This window comes from Alligator sinensis, unplaced genomic scaffold (assembly GCF_000455745.1).
Source record: "Alligator sinensis unplaced genomic scaffold, ASM45574v1 scaffold337_1, whole genome shotgun sequence".
NCBI classification, from domain to species: domain Eukaryota; kingdom Metazoa; phylum Chordata; order Crocodylia; family Alligatoridae; genus Alligator; species Alligator sinensis.
Window position 1 is genome coordinate 2,821,417 of NW_005841927.1, and position 14,390 is coordinate 2,835,806.

General features: G+C 49.3%; 1 protein-coding gene across 1 annotated transcript in view; it reads right to left on the reverse strand.

Moving 5' to 3' along the window:
• MACF1 (microtubule-actin crosslinking factor 1) overlaps positions 1-14,390 on the reverse strand; it is a 223,459-nt gene that overhangs the window by 95,515 nt on the left and 113,554 nt on the right. The window contains exons 29-36 of the mRNA XM_025198710.1: positions 14,171-14,364; positions 13,525-13,687; positions 12,339-12,422; positions 12,006-12,113; positions 11,286-11,384; positions 10,887-11,039; positions 10,560-10,648; positions 10,122-10,257 (exon numbers count right to left, since the gene is read on the reverse strand). Of these exons, the coding sequence (XP_025054495.1) occupies positions 10,122-10,257; positions 10,560-10,648; positions 10,887-11,039; positions 11,286-11,384; positions 12,006-12,113; positions 12,339-12,422; positions 13,525-13,687; positions 14,171-14,364 (1,026 nt within the window). The remainder of the gene's footprint in view (positions 1-10,121; positions 10,258-10,559; positions 10,649-10,886; positions 11,040-11,285; positions 11,385-12,005; positions 12,114-12,338; positions 12,423-13,524; positions 13,688-14,170; positions 14,365-14,390) is intronic.

A 14,390-nucleotide genomic window follows, 5' to 3' on the forward strand; every position in this document is an offset into this window, starting at 1 on the left:
TCAGCTTCCGCTGTGCTGCGGAGATTTAGCACCCAGGAGTCCAGGACATCGCTCACTGAGCTCAAAGACTTCTGCAGGTTCTTGGCGTCTTTCTCCAAAGCTTTCAGTAATTGTTCAGGGACCTCTTGGGGTGGATTGGCCACGATCCACTTCACCGAGTCCAACTCCCGATTCACTGGAGAGCACAGCTCCTTCAGCTCTGCGTCCAGGACCTGAGGCAAGACGGCATCATTAAATCCGAGATACAGTGACTTCATCCCCTTGCGGCCAAAACTGACAGTAAGACGAAGGCCGGGAGAGCTGGACCTAAACAATGTGTGCATCAGCTAGAAAGATTCATTACAATCAACCAGTTCATCCAGCTGCTCTTGGCTAGCCAGATCATGATAACCTTTTTCCAGGCAATAACAGGCACACTTAGGCTATTGTTCAAGCATGGATGAAGACCTGAGGCAGACAAGAAGAGACATGCACTCTGTGTTTGCATTGGAAGATCTTTCAGGACCAAATTCCCCAGAGTGACAATAAAAACCTGCAATGGGATCTACCATCCCAATATGCGACCCTGAAAAAACTACCCCGGAGGAAGGAAGGATGTGTAAATCAGAGCAAGGCCGGGACAGTGGCTTTCTCTCACCTCGGCCTGACGCAGCAGGTCTTGCAATGCTGCCAAAGTCTGTCCAGCGGGCTGAACATGCTTAATTCTCATCTCGATACCTCGGAGCATAGAGAGATAGGAGACGAGCTTCTCATCGTGCTCCAGACACTGCTTTTTGCTGACCACAGCCTGCGGAGTCAGGAGAGAAAACAGATTTCAGGTTTCCAAAGAGGCAAACCAGAATTGTGCATTGGAAAGAGCTCTCAGACTTTTCTCTCCTGGTGACCTATTACTTTAGGGACTGCTCAATCTCTTATCTACAAGATTTACTGGGAAGAAATGAAATGTGTGCTCGTCTTCCAACGTAAGTTTAAAAATGGCAACAAATCTGCAATGTTATAGCCAAACTGCTAAACAACAGGCCTACGGATTAGTCATTTATAAACAACATTCTGGTAAAAAAGAAAAAAAACCTGCGTTTCAGATGTTTTCCTCCATACATCACAGTTTCATTTGCCAAATCCATTTCAACTGATAGCGTTCGTCTAGCACTGTGTGTCCTAATAGGATCCCTAGACTCTGTAGATGCTTCCTGCTGTCAACTGCAGTTGCCCAAAATATTCCTCATTGGTATCAAAAAAGAAAACATGCAATAAATCTTTTTTTTTTTTTTTTTTTTTTTTTTTTAAAGAAAACCACAGTTACCTTGGCTGGTTTTGTGGATTCCTCTGAAGTTTCTTGCAGTCTCTCCCCATCTGTCGTAGTCACGCACAGCTGCTGATCTGCGTGGCTGTCCTCTCCGGTTCTCTCATGGAGCTCTTTTCTTTCTGGCTGAAGGGCTGCGGAGGAGGCTTCTTCCCCGCTGGTGAACTCTCGGGTCATTTCGTGCAATGCCTGTTCCTCTAGTTCAAGGGCCACGCAGGACTCTTGATCCCCTCCGGTCCGCAAGGCAGGTGGCTTTTTCTCTGCTAACAAGGTTGTCGGCGAGAACTCATCTTTGACTTCCTGCCCGATCGCTTCTTGGGACATCCTTTCCTGTGGCTGAACTGCCGCAAAGAAACCCTGACCATTTCTGATCTCTCCGCTCGTCTCCTGGGGCGTGACGCTTTCTGGGGTAATGGTCATTTGCTCGTCCTCCACAACGTGGTCTTTAGCTCCCAAGGCAATCAGCTTATCTTCTTTTTCAGCCATCTGCTCCTCACTGATCTCAGTTTGCCTTTGCTCAGCCAGATCCCCAAGCAACCCGCCAGCTAATTCTTCGGCGGGAGTTTCACGCTCGGGTTCCTGAGCACTTGGGATCGGCTCCTCCTTGATCGTTCTCATCCACGTTTCTTTGGCCTCTGGGGTAGGAAAGGCCCTTTTCTCCCGGGGAGATTTCTCCAGCAGCGTGGCTTCTTCTGGGACACTGCCCTGCCCTGCCTTCTTTTTCTTGGTTTTCTTTTTTTCCGTAAGTTTTAGATCAGCTCCACTCAACATTTTTGGACCGCCGAGACTTTCTGCAGCCGGGGCCTGGGGTCGAGTCTCGGGATGCTTCCCCGTTACCTTGTCCCCCAGTCTGGTTTCCGCGTGTTTCTCGTGAACTGCAGTCTTCAAGGGTTCTTTCAGTTTTGTGCGAGCCTTTTTTCCCCTGCCTTGATCCAAGCAGATGGACTCCTTTGGCCCTGTCTCTACGGCTCCTGATCTGTCCACTGCTTCTTCTACCCTCGCTGTTCTCTGACTTCTTTCGGAAACAACCGCTGCCGCCACCTGCTCTTCCCGTATCCCAACTTCCTCCGCCTTGTCTTTGTCCCTGCTGCTTTGAGGCACCGTTTTGTCAGCAAACCGCTGCTCTCCCCCCACCCCCAGCCCCTCTCTTCCTTCTGGCTCCTGAGCTGCTACTGCGCTCCCCACCAAGTCCTCACTCTGAGGTTTTTTAGCCCGTGCTTTGCTTTTTCTAACCCCTTTTTTCTGCATCTTTGCCGCAGCCGCCGGTGGAGTTGGGCGTGCTACGTCTAACACGGAGGGAGGCTCAGGGACCGTGGCAGCCTTGCCTTGGGGCGGATCGACCACGGGGCGCCCTGAAGTTTCAAGGGGAAGTGGTCTCAGCAGTTCTTCTACTGCTGCATGAGACGTCTTTTGTGATTTTTCAGAAGCAACATCAGTCTCGTCTCCAACTGACTTGTAGTCCATTGCTTCAGATCCAGCTGTGCGTTCAGCAGACGTCTTGGGAACGTGCCTGTAGGGAGCCAGCCTTTCCTCTCTGGCAGCTACGTCCTCCACTACCTCCTGGGGACGGCCTTCTCTCAGCTCTGCAGGGTCGGATTTGTCACCGGGCAGGCCAACAGCCTGCCGAATAGCAGCAGTCACTTCTTGGCTGATCAATCCTTTCTCAACAGCCTCCTGTAGAGTTAATCTCTCTCCACTATCGGGGTCGACAATGCCTCCCGTCATCATTTGGTGGGATGCAATGATTCTCGCCATTTCCACATCCACCAGGCCTTGTTCCAGCGCAGACTTCAGAGAGAGTCTGTCACCATTATCAGCTTTCACGATCCCACCAGTGTCCGCTTGAGCCTGCAGGACTCTCAAAGTGGGCACAAGGTCCGCTTTCCCCAGCTTTACTGCCTGGGCACATGTGAGCGTGCGCCCGTTCACCTCATCCTTCATTGCTCGGAAGGGATGGATTTCCAAATACCTCTGTCCAGATTCAATGTCAATTTTGCATTTCTTTATCAGTTCTGAGTAGGGGACAAGCATGCAGGTCTCGGGATCTACAATTCCATGTTTTATTGCAGACGATGACATGGCTTTTTCCACCACCGGCTCAGGCAACAACCCTTCCTTGACAGCCTGGGACAAAGTCAACCTCCCACCAGAGACGGGATCAAAAACACTTCCACTCAAAGCCTGTATTTCTTGTACTCTACTTTGAAGCTCTGGGTTAGCCAGCCCTGATGACGCTGCCTGACGTAAAGACGCACGTTCCTCGGTTTCTGGGTGAACGTAGCGACGCAGGCACACGCTTTCAGCCTTCAAGAGCTCTGTACACAAGTCTTGATCAATTAATCCATGTTTCATTGCATTATTGACAGAGAGTCTCGTTCCAGACGTGTGATGAATAATTCCACCATCAGCTATCTGTTTGGTCAAGAGCTGAAGGGCTTTCTCCTTGTCGAGCAAACCTCTCTCAACCGACTGGACAACGGTCAAAGGCTGTTTGGTTTTAGGATCCACAATTCCACTGGTTTCAGCTTGTAAGCCAACGAGCTTCTGCCTTGCTGCCTCATCGGTGCCTTTTCCTTTAGATGCTTTCTCCAACTTTATAAGATCTTCTTGACTGGAGGGCTCTATCAAGCCAAGGTTTGAAGCCAAAGTGACTGATATCTTTTTGTCCCGTTTCAAGTCAACGATTCCTCCAGTAACCACTTGTCCTTCCAAAATCCTCACCGCTGTTTCCTTGTCCAAAAGGCCAATCTCCGCTGCATCCTTGACCGAGTAGATGGCATTGTTACATGGGTCAAGAACACCACTGACTGCTTTATCACAGGCCAGCACCTTCTGCAGGAGCTTCTCATCCATCAGGCCTTCATTAATGACTTCATCGGTGGTCAACGATTCACAGGTTTGGGAGTCAAAGAAGCCGTTGAACATTTTCATTTCCTCCATCACTTTAACAGCTGTGTGGCTGGGCACCACACCGCAGGCTACTGCTTCGTTCAGAAGAAGAGTCTTGCCGGTCTGCTCGTGAAGTATGCCACCGCCTCGGAGCTGCGCCAAGAGCATGTTCAGAGTGTCGTCTCCTTCCCGTTCCACGGGACGTTGGATTAGCAGGGACGGGTCAGCAACACCTGAATTAACGGAAGGACTTTTCAGCAATACTGTAATCAACTGATACTTCTTTCATCTCCTGTTTTTCTACTTCCAACGCTTTTGCACTCTGGGCTTTTTCCAATTGCCTTTCTTCCATTTCCTCCTGTCCAATTTTAGGAGGCTTAATCTCCTCTCCTTCCACTGATCTGCTCTCAGTTTCTTCCTTCTGGAACAAACCGATTTCCCCAATTTCTTCCGCCTCTACTTCTGATTCCACCCTTCCTGCAATTCCCTCTGCTCCGATTTCTGGTTTCTCTAGGTTTTCCGGTAGGGCCACAGAAACACAGATGTCTTTTTTCACACCACCCATCGCCGGTTCAGGTGTTCTGTCTTGATGTTTCAAACTCCTCGCTTCGTCTACCGAAAGTATAGGAACCCTGGGAGCTTTTTCTGTTTCCACCAGCATTTCCTCTGGTTCGCCAGGCTTCGTCTCCGAGCTAATTGCACCAGGGTCACTAACAGATCCTTGCCTTGACGATTCGAATGGGCTTTCAGCCTTGGCTGTTGCCAGTCTTTGCTCTTTTCCCAGTTCACTATCAATTTTGCTCTTAATGGAAACAGGTTTTACACTCTTACCCGGATCCTTCATACTCAATGCTTTTACTTCATCTTCCAGTGGAGCGCTTCCAAGTGCTCTCTCTGCCTTCCTGCTATCGAGAAAAGGTTTTGGTGGCGAGGTCTCTTTACGCTCTTCTGTTGAAGGGGCAACTTGAATTTCAAGTTGTTTTAAAGCCAAATCTTTACCGGGCTCCCTTTCAGGAAATGCACTCCCCGTGACTTTTACCTCCTCAAGAACTCTGAGTTCTTCATAAGTCTCTTCTCGCCCTTCCAACAAGTCAGCATTTGATCCATTTTCTTGTGCCTGTAAAAAGGCCTTAGTTAAATCATTTAATTTCCCATCTACTAAGAGCAGTTTGTGGCCATTGTGGATGTTGATATAGCTGTGGGTCATCAAATGGACCATCAGCCTTTCATCTTCGCTCCTTGGCAGAGAGTCACTTTGCTCTTCATGACCTGGAGGGCCTCTTCCTGCAGAGCTCAGGCTGAGTTTGCTTCTAGCTGGAGAGCCCGCCAGCTGTATGCTGGGCATCATGTCGGGGATAGCAATTGATTTTAACCTTTTCGCAACCCCTCTCTCCAAGACGCCCTGCTCCACTGCCTTCTTCCAGGACAAGATCTCGGTGGTTTCCGGAACGAAAAGAGCCTGGATGAACTGTCTCTTGCTGAGAACCTTGCACGCCAAGTCTGTCGACAGGAGGCCTTGTTCTAGGGCATCTGCAACAGGTAGGATCTCACCTGACTCGGGCCACAGCAGCCCCATAAAGGACCAAAGGGATTCCAGGATCACCAGAGCAATCCTGGAGGCTACTAAATCCTTCTCCACTGCCTCATCGATGGTCAGTCTCTCTCCTGTGATGGTGTCTATGATGCCACCTGTCTGCACTTGTCGGATTAAGAGTGCACATGCCATATCCTGATCAATCAAATTATGTCTGACTGCCTCGTCCACTGTCAGCCTGTGCCCTGTCTTGGGGTCTACAATGCCACCAGCAAACAGCTGGGCTTCCAGTAACCTCACAGTTACTTCCCTATCAATTAAGCCTTCCTGGACGGCACGGAAGATGCTAACTTTCCTGCCTGATTTCCTGCTCACCATCCCCCCTGCCAGCTGCTTGACGGGGAGCAACCGGAGGCCAGTCTCCTGGTGAACGATGCATCTCTGCATTAGCTCTGTCAGGCTGATTTTCTCGGCAGTGTTGGGGTCGATCAAATCCCTGGCTGATCTTAGATGAGATACCAGTTTTGAATGAGTCTGAGTGGTAATGAGGCCTTTCTGAAGAGCCTTCTCCGTGCTAATTCTGTCCCGACTTGAAGGGTCTATAAAACCCCCTGTGACGAGGTGAACTTCTAATATCTTCAGGCCAAGGCTCTCACTAATTTTCTGCTCCTCTATCGCAGCAACAACAGGCAGAAGCTGTTTTCTTTCAAAGCTCATTTGATCTATCAAATGAAGGGCCTCCTGCAGCTCCTGCAACTGCTGGAGCATCCTGTCATCAACAATGTTTCTTGCCAGGCTTTCTGCCAAAGACAGTTTCTCGCTGGTCTCAGGAACAACCAAGCCAGACATGATAAGCTGAGCTTCCAGCAGCACAAGACCTGTGTCCTGGTCTATGAGACCTTTCTGCATCGCACCAAAGACAGGGAATATCTCCACTGTGCCAAGGTCTATCACTCCTGCGACTGTTTCGGTCCCCTAAAAATGGAAAGAGAAAATAAAAAACAAATCAGAACCACAGAGGCTGGGGAAAGCAAGCTGGCCGAGTAACTGCAAGGCATCAAGTTCAGAGATGTCTCTATTTCCAAAAAAAATAGTTAAAAGAAACCCCCTAGACTAGAGAGCAGATCCCAAAGTGCAGCTCCCAGTGCATCCCAGCATCTGGATGGCCTTGCACGTCATCAGCTGTGTTTTAGGGCTCAGTTTAGTCTACCACATGGGGCAGCACTGAGATATTTCAGACAGCCACCAGGATAATAATGCAGCAAAAGCAGCAAGCAGCAAAAACCTGCAAGGTTTTCCAAAGTGATCAACAGAAAGAGAGAGAAAAACACATGAAGACAGACACACTTCAGCCTTTCAATACTGCAGTTCAAAAAGACAAAATGAAGCCCATTTTGTGCTATCCTTATTCACCTTTGGGGCTTCAGAACTGCCCTGCTGTGTTACTGCTCCTATCTATGCTCCCCGCCATGCACAAATAATACTCTTCACTTAGCAGATGTGCAGTGCCAGCCACCGATAAAAAGAAAGGAAGCCCATGGCATCTCTCAGCCTATCTACAGACCAGCCATGCACCAAAGAGCAGTGAACTTGCTTCTGACCATGCAAGAGGGCTCCAGTGGTGCATCCTCCAGTACTAACCACCACGATTTCCCTCGCTGTAGCATATCAGAAATAGCCGTGCTCTTTAGTAGGCAAGGCAAAGCCTCAGGAAATAATACAGCTCTTGGCTACAATAGGTCCCAGAGTGGGAAACCATGTGATTGGGACAGAGGCTCGCATGGCATATGGTTCAGGTATTTCCAGAAAGTCTTTTCTCTTGCTGGTAGTAGCACAGGAAAAGGAGAGCAAGTTTCTTGCAGAACCCCATGGGAATAAGTGCTTCCTACGCTGCACATGGTCTAGGTACCAGCTTGCACAAACTGCTGCTTACGCAGAAGATGGACACACGATGCTGGGCGATTCCCTTGGGGATACATGGAAGGAGGAGCTGGGAATCTCAGCTTGGGGAACTATGGAAGGCATTTAGTTTGTACCGGTCCGAGGAGCTAAGAGCTCTCAATCAGGAAATGTGTCACTGGAGGACTACGTGGCTGCTGTGCTGCTGGGGTAAGATGGCCAAGGATGCTTTAGTTTTTCCCCTTGTCCTGATTCATTAAAGAACCTTTGAATTTTTTATCACCGCCACCAGAATCAAACCCGAAAGCTTGCAAAGGAGAATTTTTCCAACGATTTGAGTCGGTCTAATGAAAGACATCAGCTTCACCCAAAGACCCTTGTCTGCCTGCGTCCTTAGACCAACACGGCTACAACCCGCACCCCCACAATCAAACATGCGCATTGCACACCGAACAAGCCGGAGGAGGACAGAGGGAAAGAGAAAGTGAGAAAGGACATAAAAAGCTTTTACTTACCAGAGTTGCAGGGTGTGCCTTGAGCAGTTAAAGACAGAGCCTTATGGAGCAGCTCAGGCGTGTCACGCACACAGTGTAAAGCTTGGGGTTAGCGTCCAGCATGCGACTGTTTTGTTTTGCGGAAAAAAGAGCCCCACACACGGGTCGTCCTCTTTGTCACTTTGTGGGGTTTGGGGTTGTGTGTTTAGAGTCCGGAGGGTTAGTTAAACTTGTAAGCAAGGATGTCAGTTAATCTCAACAATAGTTGACATGAAACACAAACTGTACAGGGACACATCATGCTCAATGTAGCGCGCTCTGTAGTTCGGCTTTTTGGGGTTTTTTTGCTTTTGTCTTTTGAATTTTACAACCTTTCACAGAGTCGGATGTTTCCAGCAAGCAAATGTTAAAATATCCTTCATATGCTCCCTTCTACAATGAAGCAACTGTACCAAAGGATAGCCTCAACGATGCGCCTTTCCCACGGGCCAAGTATCTACAGCAAAGGCCTAAAGGGGCCTCTTCAGAAGAGCTATAACCCTCCCCTCGTTTCGGGCTTCCCCAGGAGTGCCAGCGAGCCTGCTCTTTTCTTATAGTCTTGTTATTCAACAGGCTGTATGCAGGGGGTCCTGCCACAACCACACACCCAAAGACACCTCCTCCTCAAAGCAGAAATGTCTTTCCATGCTGGTTCAATAAAACACAGCAAAGTCAAGGGAAAACTCTGGTAGGAAAACATTTGCTTTCATGGGGCTGAATCAGGGAAAGGCAAGAATGAACGCCTTGCACCTTTTTAAAGTACAGGGCTGTCCTTAGTCTCCTTTCTGGCAGCAGGGAAGGTAGCAATAATGATGTGAAAGCTTCACTGGTGAGGCTGGTGGCTTAGAGGCCAGGAGCCTTGTGTCTGCAACGTTGTCTGCTGCTGGAAAGTGAGCTAAAAATGACCCGGCTTAAAAAAAGAACTGGATGGAGACAGCTGAAATGTTTTAACACACCGCTACGGTTTGCTTTACTTCTGTGCACGCAGCACTGAAAATGATAGGAGCCTGAAAAATGCCAAACTGTCACCCTTTTCTCTGGGTCTGGAATGGGATCTCGCTCCCTCGCCAACCAAGTCTGAGTTTTGGCTATCACAAAAGCATATCTGAATTGGCCAGTGCTTCAAAGTACAGGGAGCTAGCAAGCAAACACACAGAGATATCCATTGGACACATGTATATACACTTACATACACATACAGGTATATCCATGAATGACTGAAGACAGTAAACACCAATAACAGAGGCAATAAGAAGGAACTTCAAACCCTTCCCTCCCCATGCACAAGTGCAATGTGAAATGGAGACCGACAGAAATGTCACTGGATGGGAATGGGTGATGGACAGGGGTCCAGCCACTGAGTCAGTGAAGGTCTCAGCTTAGCTGAGGGCCTATGGGGGCTGGCATTCAAGACGGAGAGGAGCTCGCTTCCACGCTGCTCAAAGCGGGCGCACGGCTCACTAAGCCAGCTTCGCAACGTGTGCATGGACACGTGACGAGGGTTGCCCCGTGCATCCATCCTCAAGCAGATACCATCCTGCTGCAAAATGCAGTGACAAAACCTTTGCAGGTCATTTTCCTTAAGGAAAACCCAGTGACCACTGTCACGCTTTGAGAGCAGAAGTCCGTCTCAAACCTGCTTCGCTGCAAGAGCAAGTCAGCTCTGCAGCCCAGGGAGCAGCTCCCATTAGCTGTACTGCAGGGAACCGTCTCCTGCTAACCTGGAACTGAATACGGAAACCTCTTCTGCTCGGCCTCTAGCAACCAACTCAGCCCGGACCCCCTAGTGCAATGTATGGGACAGAATGGAAGGGAGGCAGATCACGTGCGATTAATAACAAAGCCAACGGGCTGTGAATGGCTGGTGGTCGTGAGGCACGCAACCAAGCAAAGCCTCTGTCACACCTGGAAAAAAGGTCACGTATCGTATTTAGGCAGCTCTTGGATAGAATGGGAAAGGTACCTTGTTCTCGGTCTCCTGAGCCAGCTGGCTCTGAAGTTGTTGGAGCTGTTCTGTGGAGTCATTGCAGAGCTGCTGGTAGGTCTCCTTTAGAGCACTGAGTTGGGTAGAAATCTGCTCCTTCTCATAGTCAGAGAGCCTGCAAGAGGGGGACGCAAAGTCTCTCATTACATCTAGAGAAAACAGCACTCAGCTCCGTGAATTCAGGATTTTGTTCGAAGGAAAGAATCCCGCAAGCACAGAATGTTGCTGCCAAAAGGCCAAGCTAACGATGTGCCATGGAGACCGTGGCACTTAATGTGCTAATGGCACATAAAAGCCATGCTAATTACGTGCCATAGCCATCGTCCCATCACAACCTGAACTTGTCCGTATCACAAATGTGTGCTCCATGGTCCCATTCTCCTTTTTTTTTTACTGACCACTACACGTTGTACTTACTTGTGGCTATGTTTGGCTAGGAAAATCTGGGCAGTTTTGATGGCCTCAGAGACTTGCTCCTTTTTTGTAGCTAGTTCTTCGTTTAGTGCCTGTTGAAAAGAAGAGGGAAGCTACAATTCAGAGGTGGGAAACACAAGCAGAAACTGCAGAAGTGCTCCAAGGTTATAGCCTATGCACAGCACTGCAGCTAAAAGCATCCAGGCTGCTTCGCTTTCAGTTGGAAACAGCAAAACAAAGTTTTAGTCTGTACAACATCAGCACGAAGACAACCAGACCCTCAATGTGCGTATGCCAGAGAGATGGAAGGAAGCAGGATCCCGGCTTTACCTGCTGCTCGGAGATGGATTTCTCAATGTCTCCCAGCTCTTTGCCCTTGGGTGAGACAGCCTTGACTTGCGCGCTCTGCTTCAAACCAGAAACCCAGGCCAGGAGTTCTTTCACCTTGTCCACGTGCTCCTGTTTTTCTTCCTCAACTACTTTCTACAGGTGGGGAAGACAAAGATAAACCATGTTAATGAAAAGGCAGACCCAGAATTCCCAGCACCAGAGACCAGCAACAAGCAGGCAGGATCTTTTGGGGGACAGATCTGACAAACTCCACATGTAAAGCTGCAAAGAGGACAATTTGGGGCTTAGGCAGCAGGTAGCCATTTGTAGATGCGATTAAGTGAGCCTGCGTGTTCTGCTTATGCCAATTCTTCATTTGGTTCTATAAAATAGTCTTACTTCCTCCTCCTCCAGCCGCCGGAGAGCATCGCTGATGTACTTCACGTGCTGGGTCGTTAGTGTCACCAGAGCCGTATAGCGAGTCCGTAAATCCATGAACTAAGGAAAAGAACAAAGTGCAGATTTCAAACCCCCCGAGGTCACAGAGCCACAGTACTTTGCAGGACACGACACGGACACAGCACCTCTTGTCCAGACGGATCCCAAGCACTTCCCAGGTGAGACATGTTATAGCACTGCTGACAAGCAGCTCTGAAATGGGCGGCAGTGGCCACCTGAAGCACAGCAAGGAAGCGAAAGGTAGATTTGGGTCCAAGACAATGCACTGAACCCCCTACGCTCTTCTGAAAATGGCCAGGGGATCTTTAGAGTCCATATGAAGCAGACTGGACCTTGGCTCTCAGAAGTCCACACGCAGCATAAAGTATGTACAGTAGAAAGTACGCTATTGACTTTGGACGGACAAAACGCTGAATTGACCCTTTTGGGATCTGAACTTGTGCTCCGAGGGTCTAGGTCAGATTCAAACTTCTAGAGTCTGGTTTCCTGGCCTCATAATGCAGAGCAGTGGGGAAAGGCTCCTCTCCTCTTAACTAAACTAGCAGGAAGCAGCTCGTCTTCCCCTGTCCCCAGCACCTGTTTTTATTAGCCAATAATAATAAAAAAAACCCCCACTCTTCCCCTACCAGGCTGGAGCTGGAAGGCAAGCAGACCCCTCACCTCTTGCGTGATGGCATCTGAAGACGACAGCATGCGTCTGCGTTTCACAGGAGACTTCTGCTGCGATTCAACAAATGCCCTGTATGTCATGAGCTGCAGCTCGTAGTCCTGGAAGTTAAAGGCAGAAGGTGATTTTGTGTTTGAATGTTTAACGAAGCTCAGCGTTTTGGAGTCCCTGGGCAGCTCATTCAACCGACCTCCCACCACTCGGTGCTGGAATCACTGCTGACGACAGCCGAGGAGTTTTTTCTCCTTACCGGCTTATGAGAATGGAAGATGAAGAGAATATCCCCTCCCGCCCCCAAGCCCCGGATCTAGGCAGTATGTTGTTACCTTGACAGCAGCCGAGTACTGCTGTGAGAATTTCTGACACTGGTCCAGTTTGGCTTGATTTCTCTCGATTTCTGCAACCAAAGCCTTTGACAAAAGAATTCAAAAGCAAAACCATTATCAGAACAACTGCTGCAGGTGCAGAGGGCTTCCTTCCCCCTGCCATTTTACCTGAGTTTTCCCCTTTCATCCTCTTTTTACGCATAGCCCCATTTGCTGTCCTCTCACACTTGCTCAGAGGTGCCAAATTAGGTTCCCAGTTAGATGGCTCTGCTGTCTTCAAGCAGAAACAGAGCAAGTGATGCCTCTGTCTTTCCTTCATCCCATCAATCAGAGACACAGCTCAAGGTCTCTTTAAGGATGCTTTGGTCTGACAAAAGGCCAAATGCATTGAAGGGCCTTGATTACCAAATAGCCACATTAATCTCAGCTCCATTCAGAACCCAGAGTGGAGGACGGCAATGTTTGTCAAATGGGAAAGACCAAATCAATAGACTACATCTCCCTTTCTGGAATCCCCTCTCCTGGAGCATTTGCTCATCGGTTGTGAAAGGAGCTCGAATGAGAGCAGTGGGGACTTTAAACTTACTAAAAAAAACCAGGCAGAAATAGCTCTTCCCCCATCCTGCCAACAAACTGCAACTCTGAAACCCTTCAAGGAGGGAGAAGGGAAGCGAGCTCAGTCTCTCTAGCCCATTTCATCCACACGAGCACTTTCTACATCCACCTACCTAAGGTACTTACATAGTACCTTACTGTACTATGTACCGTTACTTACTTACATAGTATCTTACTGTACTGTACTACCTTACTTACATAGTACCGTTACTGTAATATCCGAGTGCTCTGTAATTTTTGATGCATTTATCCTCCCAACACCCTTGTGGGGTAGGAAAGTGTCACTGCGATCTGCATTATGCTAACCCCCGAGCCATCCTTCCTGTCTCCTTCCAGTAAGCCTACTAGGAACGGCAGGTCACAGAACAGGCATCGGGTGATGGTAACTTTTGGAATTAGCCTCCTGGGGTGTATTTTATCGGGCTAGCGGTTGGCAAAAGCTTGTACATCTGACTACAAACCCATGCATCAGTCAAGCCTTGCAAGGCTCATCTCACAACACAATGTTTTACTAGAATCATCCTGGACACCAACGCCGCTCTAGTGAGAAAGGCGCCACTTCGGGCCTTACCGTCTGCTGGCTCAGCTGCTCGGACAGCACTCTGCTATCTTCCGCCTGCCCCGGTTTCATCAACTCCTGCTGGGCGGTGGTCTCCTCGATCCACTGGATGAGCGCCCCGTGACACTTGCGGTAATCACTCAGCACCTCCTGGATGCTCTCCAGCTCTGTATGGCTGAAAGGAGAAACCGAGAGACAGAGAGGGAGGGAGCTGTCACTACACCTGAATCCTTGTGTCAAAACAGTCCAGACCTGGCCAGATAAACAGAACGTCTCCAAATCCCCCCGGGGATAGTTAGAGAGACCTCGTGTTCTGCTCTGGGGCGAAGGGGGAGCCTTTTCAAGCGGGGCTGCAGTGTGCAGCTACTGGAAACAGAGCCAGCCAAAATAAAATTATTCCATAAAAACTGCACCGAGAGGCCGTAAAAGGTATTCCAATGCGAAGCATCCTCTGGCAGAGAGCAGCAGCTACAAAGCTTGCCCACAGGATGGCAGATTGTCTAAAACCAGCAAGGGATGGAGCCAGGAGAGGAGAGAGAGACAAAGAGAAGGAAGTTCCACCTTCCCTTCAAAGGGGGAAACAGCTCACAGTATCCACCCGCGAAGAACAACACCGCTAACCCCAAGCAGCCAGAGCGAGAAGGCAGCAGCATCTCACCGGGTCTCGATCTGAGAGCAAGCTCTCTGCCAGCGATCCCACAGCTGGCTCCCCTTCTCCTGGTAGCGCTCTAGGTCGAGGCTGCGCTCTTGCTTCATCCGGTATAGCTCTTCTCCCACAGTCTTCGCCTTGGCGATGTCCTCTTCCAGCGTGGATAACACAGAGCTCTTGTCCTTCACTTCACTGAGCCATTGCTTTAACAAACATCAAGCCGGTTCAG